The sequence below is a fragment of the Megalops cyprinoides genome, chromosome 12 (genome assembly GCF_013368585.1).
Source record: "Megalops cyprinoides isolate fMegCyp1 chromosome 12, fMegCyp1.pri, whole genome shotgun sequence".
NCBI lineage: Eukaryota > Metazoa > Chordata > Actinopteri > Elopiformes > Megalopidae > Megalops > Megalops cyprinoides.
The window spans coordinates 21,321,264-21,330,362 of record NC_050594.1 but is presented as its reverse complement, the minus strand read 5'-3'; the positions used below and the strand labels follow the sequence as shown (position 1 = coordinate 21,330,362).

Here is a 9,099-nt window from a genome sequence, read left to right as displayed (position 1 = left end):
AAATTCTAGAGCTGGGAATCAGTTCATTTCCCAGATGTAACTGGATAAGAAAACTATGGCAAACCCAATAGTCCTTGCAATCACAACACAACAAAAGGAATTCCTTACATTTAAAGCACAAACAAAACCTTTTCAATTCTTCAACAAATATTCATCTGAAAAGCACAACATAGTTTCATTCAGAGTTGGAGCAGAAAAAAACTTCATGTTAACAAGCAAATGTACACATTGTATTTCTTCTAGGCATTGGTTATAGCTCCCTTTTAGAAGCCCCAAATAACACAACAGACTAGCTACCTGTATTGCTGTTGCAATCAGGCTTGGTGGAGGTTGGGGAACATAAATCACAGCCCCTTGCTTTTGTAGCCACACATTTCATTTGTATAACATTTTTCACCCCCCGGCACTGTAGGCCAACAGGTAATTTCTCTCATTACTCTCAATCGGACTTGCAGGGGTAGTAACCACTTCTATGGGTGTATGGGTGGCACCAGAAGCAGCAGCAACAAAGCAGTGGAAAAAGACAGAGTAACTGAGTGTGATGTGTCTGAAGGTCCAGCCCATTGATGCAAGAATAATGGGATTTCTAAGTGACAGTAGAAAGAAAGAAAAAAATGAGAAAAAATATAAATACATAAAAAAGCCAGAACACAAACGAGCCACAAAAATCCTTTTTTTTGGAGGACGCCTCAACACAAGCTGCCCCTAGTCAGTGATCAAGGATTAATATAAAGGAGATATAATAAAAGAATCATACAAAGAATTGCAAAATTCTACTGCACATCATTACTAAATGCAAACCCCTCCCCAGGAAAAAAAAGCAAACTTTCATTATGAATACAGCTGTCTTCTCCTAAGAGAGAGTGTGCAGTCATGAGAATGAGATTCTAAATGGAGTCTGGCACGCTCCTTCTGGGGTTGAGAGAGAAGACAGAAAGCATGGCCAGCCAGCCACGTCATCTCCGCGTTGTCAACTCTGCTGCAGTTCCAGGCTCCTCCGCTTGTCCACGCTGTTGTGACGCACCTGCAGTTCCCCTCCCCGCCCCTAGGTGTCTTCCTCCTCCTCGCATGTACCTACAACCCTCCTTCGCACCGGTTCCTCCGGGTAGTCATCCATCCTCTGCTCCAGTCGCCCCTCTGGCACCCCTCTCGCCCACATCTCCTCTCGCTCTCTCTCCTCTTCCTCTTCTTCCTCATCATCTTCCGCGTCTGCCTCGTGTTCATCCTCCAGCTGCTTCATGAGCCGGACCTGCTCCGGGGTATGTTTCTCTGCAAGAGTTACACACGTTTTCAGCTCCAGAGCCTGTTTCTGTGTATTGCAATATTGACATTGCACAAAATATTCACTGCCTCAAGGCCCATTCCTCTGAAAATCAGTATTAAATACTCAAAGCAAAGAGTCACAAAGCACCATATGCAAAGGACAAATACAGAGCTAAATTTTGTATATATATAGCACTCATATGTGGTCATTTTCTTTACATTTTATACTTTGTAAACTTACTATGGTAGTAGTTTGGTGAGGCAAATCTTCTGGATGGAAAGACGCAGTCTGCAATAAACACCAGGACCTGAAGAGTAAATGACAGAATATTAGACTGACTCTGCAGGGCCTCCACACAACAATGCGGCTAGCACAACACATTTCAATTGTCCATGTGCTGGAAAGAACGAGTCTCGCACAAACAGATGACACTGTATTATTTAAACAAATAACTGCAAAAGCTAAATAGAAAGAAAACATAGCATGCTGATATTGAAGACATCATTACATAACTAAGCTAGCTTAATTCTACTCTTTCCATGGTTCAAAGCAGTAGTCAAGGTGACATGAACTCACCAGTCCTAAGGCCAGGCCAGAGAAAAGTGTGGCCAGGGCGAAGATGGCGTACGACCCCCACACTGGGATACCCATCTGCTCAGTGAGGTAGTTGTGGCAGTGCTGTTGAAGAACAGAGTACATTTCACATGATGTATTTGCTAAGCATGATCTTGCTCATAAACACAATAGCAGACAGTCCCACAGGATCTGATTCAGCAATCGTCCAGCCAAGAATCTAATATAATACCCTTCACTGCAGCCCCTCATACAGCGTGGGAGACTTGTCCCTCCAGCTTTCATTTTTGGCACATAATGATGGTAGGTCAAACAATAATATAAATTATTCAATAAAAACCTGATCACAGTCCCATTCTATTTTTGTGGATCAATTTTATTTTTAAAGATCAATTACATATTCTAACATGCCCAAGTTCATTAAACCTATTTTCAAAGACCAATCTTGCTTTGTTTACATAATTCCCAGGGAACATAAATGGAAGGCATATATAATTAGCAGAGGGTGCAAAACTGAAGAAAAGCAGATTATTATACCCGTATAAACATGGAGAGCTTGAAGAGGGCCGACATGGTGTTCATTCTGCAAGACAACAACCAGCAACGTTAAATACCAGCCTTAGAAAAGAGCGGAACTCAGAGGGAACAGGACACCCCCGGGGGAAGGTGGTTTTAGCTGTATCAGTCAAGAGGGCTACAAGAACAAAGAGGCTGGATGTGTCCAGAAGCAGCCCCTGCTGTAGCTAAGAGTGGTGGTGCAAAAGTGATGAGATTAGAGAAGCGCTGAGAGAGTGACAACAGGAAGTGGAGGCCAACACACACACGCACGCACGCACACACACGCACGCACACACACACACACACACACAGTATGCGCGCACACACCTGAATATGCATGCACGCATGCACACATACACACACATATATCTGCAAACACATGCTCACACAGACCTGATGTGCACACACACAGACCAGATGCGCACACACACACAAATTCCAGCACTCACAGGAAGGAGGATGGCCCAAACCAGGATGACACAGGTTCAATGTCCTGCCACTTCTTCTCATCAATGAAACTCAGGAAGTCATCCTTAGTCCGTGCTCCTTGGTACCTCCGGAACACACCATCTTTACAGCTGAAAAACACACACACAGAGGTGAACCTAAGGTCAAAAGGTTTTCACACACACACACACACACACACACACACACACACACACACACACACACACACACCACACACCACACACCACACACCACACACCACACACCACACACCACACACAATGCTTATAATCTTAATTTGATTGTATTCAAAATCAACGTTATAAGCTTTGTAAGACATAGCCCCATTAAAATCATCTCCTTTGAATATCAAGGCTGCACCTTTATCTTTTTTGAGTTTCCTGTGGCCTAAATTTCAGTATGTTCATTTTCTCCATAGGCAGCACATTCAATGAACTGATAAAAAAATAAATTCAAATTATCAGAACAATAATTAGCTTTGTTGTATTAATAGCATTATTTTGACCTATCAGCAACAGCATCGCTATGATAATCTATACGCTACAGTCTTCAAAGTGTGGTTTTCCTTCTTTTAAATTCCAGATGCATGTCAATCGATTGGGATCACTGAAATGATTCCACCGTCCTAGCAAACTCCTCTGCAACACTGACATGGTAACATAACTGAAATAACTTATGTATGATATTCATTTTTCTGACAACACCTTGTTCTCCAGGGTACATTAATGATGGAATGCTAGCCAGCAAACATGAGAAGCCAGCTGCAGACACAGTTTGCATACCAATATAAATCTTGAATGTACATACATTCATTGCATTCAAATCCTAAAGGACTTTTGAGAAACAATAAAACTGGCAAGTCTACCCAATGCTCTGGGGGTTGCAATCTGGCATGTAAAACAACAGGGGTGTAATGAACCGATTTGCTAACTGCCTCACTAAATATAAATGAGCAATAAAACAGAACATTTCTTGTGCAGCTAAAAGGTATCGCTGCATTCTGTTCCAATATATATATAACACAATGTTTATTTATAAAATGTTGCAGATCATTTACACTCCTGCTGAACTCTTTTGACTGTGGGGTTCCTCTATAAGTTTTGGAATGCTGCCTCCCTCCCCTAGTGGAGAGACCATAACAAAAAAAAATCTGAATTTTATAGCATGGGTCCAGTGCATTTTTTGCAGAAATGTTTAAGTTCAATTTCCACTTTAAAATATTTTTTTTATAAAACTGTGATTAATGGAGCACATTCTAATCAGGGAACCCTGCAGAGTCTGGCAGATGCCAGATACATACCAGACCTATCAAATACCAGAACATGTAACTGAGATCAGTGAGACCAAAAGCCACAAGCTGAGCCTTATCAAAGAGCACACAATGAAGGAAGTTCCTCACATACACAGATTATGTGTCATCTTTCAGAAACGTATCAAAAATAGACAAGGGTCCATTCAGAAACACAAGTATGAACTTCCGCAGCTAAAAGAAACTTAACATGGGTGTGCATCTTGGTGTTACCATGAATATTTATGGTTGGCTACATGCCATACATTATATAGTGCAGACAGGCTAATTCTTCTGTTAGAATATGAAACAGATTAGTATAAACTAAAGTGAATAATGTCGACATTAGTTTAAAAAGTCAGAATTGGTTACAAAAAAATCATTAAGCTTGAAATATGAGAGTTTAACATTCAAACTCAAGGTATGGTGGTGACCTGTGTTCTCATAATCTGAAATTCTCCCCAGTCGATTTTATTTTGTCACTTGAAATTAAGGATGGGTTGCATTTCTGACGCACTGACTGCAGCTCGTGTACTGCTGAAGCAGAAAATGACTCAGCAGATGAGGGAACTTACTGGTAGATTGTTGGAAGAGCTGTGATGATAAATCGGCCACTCAAACCTGCATTAGAAGCAGGAACAGGGAGTTAGTGCATATAGATGTTCAAAAATAAGCAAACTTGAGACCTAATTAATTAACTGTATGCATGCACAGACTTGACCGTAAACTCCTGTACATATTCACATTTCAGAGGTGCATTTCCATACAGCTAAAGAGCAGCACTGCAAGAAGCTGAATTCTTTTGACATACACTACATAAATACTATAATTTTAAACAGCATTATTTCAGCAGACTTCAAACATACCTTTTCTTTAATTTTGCTGCTGTGCACAGTGGCAAAATCACATGAGCAATCAAAAGCATACAATCACCTCATAAGACTACTTGAGGGCCTTTTCTAGGTGAGCCTCTAAGGCTCATATAGTTGTACTCATATACCCTATAAGCATTAAGTTTCTTGATGTTTTCGTACATTTATATGAAAGTCTGATGCTGCCCTTAGACTGCAAACTCGTCTCTTCACTGAAGCCTTTCACGTTTTAATTCTGTCACAGGGAATATACCCTACCAGATTCAAGAGGGAATGAAGCAGGTGCCTCCCATCTTCAATAAGCAATTCTGAGTGTGAAAATAAGGGCTGGAGTGTTCACCCTTAACCCTGCGGTGAAACACGAGAGTGGTCAACCAAGAGGTCGGACTGAACGTACCCGGCTGTTCTGTAACATCCACTTTGGCGATGTTCACCCCCATGTCCTCCCCCCATTCCGCAAACTCGTTCCATACGGGTTGCAACTGCTGGCAGGCTGGACACCATGGGGCAAAGCTGGGAAAGGCAGGGACACCAGAGAAAGAGTTACAGCATCAAAAAATACTTAGACAATTCGCAGAAGTTGGTAACCAGATCAAGGAATAGTGTGGTAAACTTTATGACTGCATAATTTTCAGTAATTAGTGTACTCCGGTCTACTTAGCGATCACAGGGTACTTTTGACAACAAACAAACTTTCTAGCTATCAAGTTACCTAACAAATGGTCAGCATGCATTTTCACATCCATATGTTAGTGCTAGTAAATTAGTACTGTAGTATTGCTATTTTAATTTCCGCTAAAAAGGATTCGGCGTACAAAAGTGACGTCTTGAATATAAAAAGAGATATTCTCTGTAACTCGGTAACAGCTGCAAAAATACGTCCGGCGTTAAATTATTTATATGACAATCAGGCCAAGTCAAACCAAACAGTTTGGGACACATTACCTCACACAAACTGAACAAGCAATATTCCAAAGCAATGGTAGCCACGGTTTCTTAAATAATATTGTGTAACTTGGCCCCTTGCGTCTCCACACAGTATTTGTTCTTCCATACCTTCTCCCGTCCAAGAGATAGCATTTTTTGCTGCAAGTCATCGGTTATAATACGACATGAACTGATGTACTGTGGAGGAGGTGGATAGTGATGTTCGACTCATCTGACAATGAGGGCGTCACGGCATGAACCGTCGGTCCAAAAATGCTGAATCTTGGCGTGATGCGACAGTAAATTCCAACAGTTTTTAAAATCGAGTTAGTTCGTTCGCCAGCTACAAAATACATTGAGTTAGATCGGTTTTAAACACATTTCTTCGCCGCCTATCTATCTGGAATATCATATTAAAATTAAATAAACTAACTAACTAACAAGCCAGTGTAATCAACCGTTAAACTAATTATGCAAACTATTTACCAAGGTAATTAGCTAGTAAGACTTAACCAAAAGGATAAAATGCAAACTCGGTGGATTTCATCCTTATGCTAGCTAGTCAATAACTTTTAGCTACCGAGTTAATAGGTCACGTCATATTTAACCTTGTACACTGGAAATTGGTTAAAGTGATCTCAGCCTTATTAGACTAGCTTGCCATCTTACTGGTTGGCAGATAACTATTAACCAAATTGTCTATCCACGAAATTATCAATTCAAATAATGTTACCACATGCATAAGTATAAGTGTGTAAGGACTATAGCTAAGACCTCAGGGTCACCAATTATTTCTGCCGGAAACCCCAAGAGGCCTACCTGTCGATACTGAAAACACGATGTCTTGATGTCTAGCAAGCGTCACTAATTGTAAAAACAAGTGATTGTTTTGCAGCTAGTCCTGCAAGGTAGTATAGCTAACAACTTTGTAAACTGGCTAAATATTAGCAAACATACAATCCTGATTAGCTAGCCAAGTAGCAATAAGTATAAGGCGTTTATCCTAAGACTCCAACCTATCACTATCACTGCCAGTGTATTATCCAATAAGAAAGATAACGTTAGCTACCTAGTTGCACTAACACTAATCTGACACCACTACATTTAGTTATACTGCTAGCTATGTATCCAAATCAAACGTTGCAGCAGCCACACGGCTCTAACCGGTTTAGCTACCAAGCCAGCAAGCCAACGACTTCGATTTTCTGTCTATCGACAACCGATACAGGTTAATGTCAGTTGGACCTTATCTTGATGACAGGCATTTCAGGCTCATTTGTGTTCAGCCAGCTGCAGACGTACTCAGTGTCATTTAGCTAGTTAGCAAGCTTGTTGCCTTTACAATGAGTCTGTGGGAAAGCCATGATTACATTTCACTTCTCACCTTGAAATGAAATAGCTAGCTAACTGGTGATGCAATCCCAAGTGTTTACAGCTAAACTAGCCAGCTAGCAAACAAGTTACTTCATCCTCACAGTTTACACAACTTGTCTGTAGACTTAGCTAGCCAGCGAAAATTTCGAATTTGGGTAGCAATCAAAAAACGTTGGCAACTATCTATTACAGGATAATAAAAACTTCCGTTACAGACTGAGTTCACTGTGCCTTTCTGTTAGCCTGCTAGCTAGCTACCGTTTGCGATGGCGTACCACCAGCTAGCCATTTTTAGCTACGATGAAGTTGAACACAATGACAAATTACACACGTGGACAACTCGCTAGTTTCTTAGCAAACCTAATTAATTAGCTAGCTACTAGCCAAGCGTGATCATGTTAACTAGAGATAAGTGGCTGGCTCAAGATGCAAGCGCACGCTGTATGTTTGACTCAGGTTATGTGGACACTTACAACTCTATCATCCATTCTCCCTGTAGGATTTCCTCCCAGTTACCATCAGTGATAACTCGGAGATGGTTCTTCTTGGCAAGTACCGTCTGTGAAGTCAGGCAGGCAGTCAAAACAACAGTACAGAACAAGAACTGAAGTGCTGACCGCCATGGTGTTGCTGCAGCTCTTATTCTGCAAACTGTCAAGGGCGCCATGTTCGGATCAACTCGCCTTCCTACCAGTCAGCTTCCGCTTTGCTTTGGAATCCTCCCCTTTGCAGCTCGCGCCTGTCAGGTCTGCGCATGTGTACAATGCAGCTCCAGAGCGCCACACAATGGCTATAGACAGTTCTGCACTGAGACGGGGCTGCAGCGAGGAATGTGATGAACATGGAGAACCCGAGGCTGTACGCTGTCTTCCAAAATATCATGGAACACGTGAAGTTTATTCCAAGAAATGAATATTACATTACATTACAATATTTGTAATTTGACTCGTGTCCACAGTGACTTCCATAGTTTAATATTTTTGCGGTGGTGTCCATTTATACAGCTGGACATATCCTGAGGCAATTCTGGTTTTAGTACCTGGTCCAAGGGTACAGCAGTAGTGCCCCAGTGGGGAATCGAACCAGCAAGTTTTCACTTAGGAGCCCAGCTCCTTAGCACTGTGTTACATGGCTGCCCTAATAGGCCCATCATTGGCCATAATGACTGCTTCAATCCATTGATAAAGACTGCCTACTAATATTTGGTAGAGAACTGGTGGTGTTGTGCACTACTCCTCGTTTGGGGCATCAGTAAGCTCCACTACTGAAGAGAGACATCCTGGTTTGCCCTTATTTTGCTCTCTAGTTCATCCATAGATGTTCTGTGTGGTTGAGGCCACTAGCCACTGCAGTGCTACTATGCTATTCTCTTCAAACCACTAATAGTCACACTCATTTTCCTGCAATCAGATGTTATGTGCTGACCTTTGGTAGGATAGTGTATATTAGGGAATGATTCTAGCTTTTATTATAATTGTACAGATCTACATGGGACTAGCAGGATACCGCAAACGGCAATGGACCCCAGTTCTTTTCATTTTCTGCTGCTTGCTTTATGAATTCAGAGAGGGAACATATACTGGTCTTGATCTGCAGGTGAGAAGCTAAGGGTCCTCTTAAAATATCCTGGGAGTGGCCTGTCAAAAAAAGTGCATTTCTTGTGCACAGAGTGCTGTGAGATTGCAAAGTTTGTGTGTTTGCACAAATAAGTAGGACTAAGTATATAAGCAAGACAGACACATTTATAAGATATGTACAGGATTGCATATCTTATT

The 9,099-nt window shown here is 41.4% G+C and overlaps 1 protein-coding gene across 1 annotated transcript; it reads right to left on the bottom strand.

Moving 5' to 3' along the window:
• Positions 1–395: 395 nt before the first annotated feature.
• tmx1 (thioredoxin-related transmembrane protein 1) lies at positions 396–8,002 on the bottom strand. The gene is made up of 8 exons (XM_036542703.1): positions 7,798–8,002; positions 5,421–5,536; positions 4,727–4,772; positions 2,845–2,973; positions 2,375–2,420; positions 1,841–1,942; positions 1,505–1,571; positions 396–1,269 (listed from the first exon to the last, which is right to left on the bottom strand). Exons 1-8 carry the CDS (start codon positions 7,989–7,991, stop codon positions 1,046–1,048), a joined length of 924 nt encoding a protein of 307 aa, XP_036398596.1. The 5' UTR covers positions 7,992–8,002; the 3' UTR covers positions 396–1,045.
• Positions 8,003–9,099: the final 1,097 nt, after the last annotated feature.

Coding starts and splice junctions, on each gene's coding strand:
- tmx1 (XM_036542703.1), bottom strand. CDS start 7,991: ATGGCGCCCTTGACAGTTTGCAGAATAAGAGCTGCAGCAACACCATGG. Junction 2,974..4,726: donor GCTCTTCCAACAATCTACCA/GTAAGTTCCCTC, acceptor TGTGTTTTTCAG/CTGTAAAGATGGTGTGTTCC. Junction 1,572..1,840: donor CTGGCCTGGCCTTAGGACTG/GTGAGTTCATGT, acceptor TTTACTCTTCAG/GTCCTGGTGTTTATTGCAGA.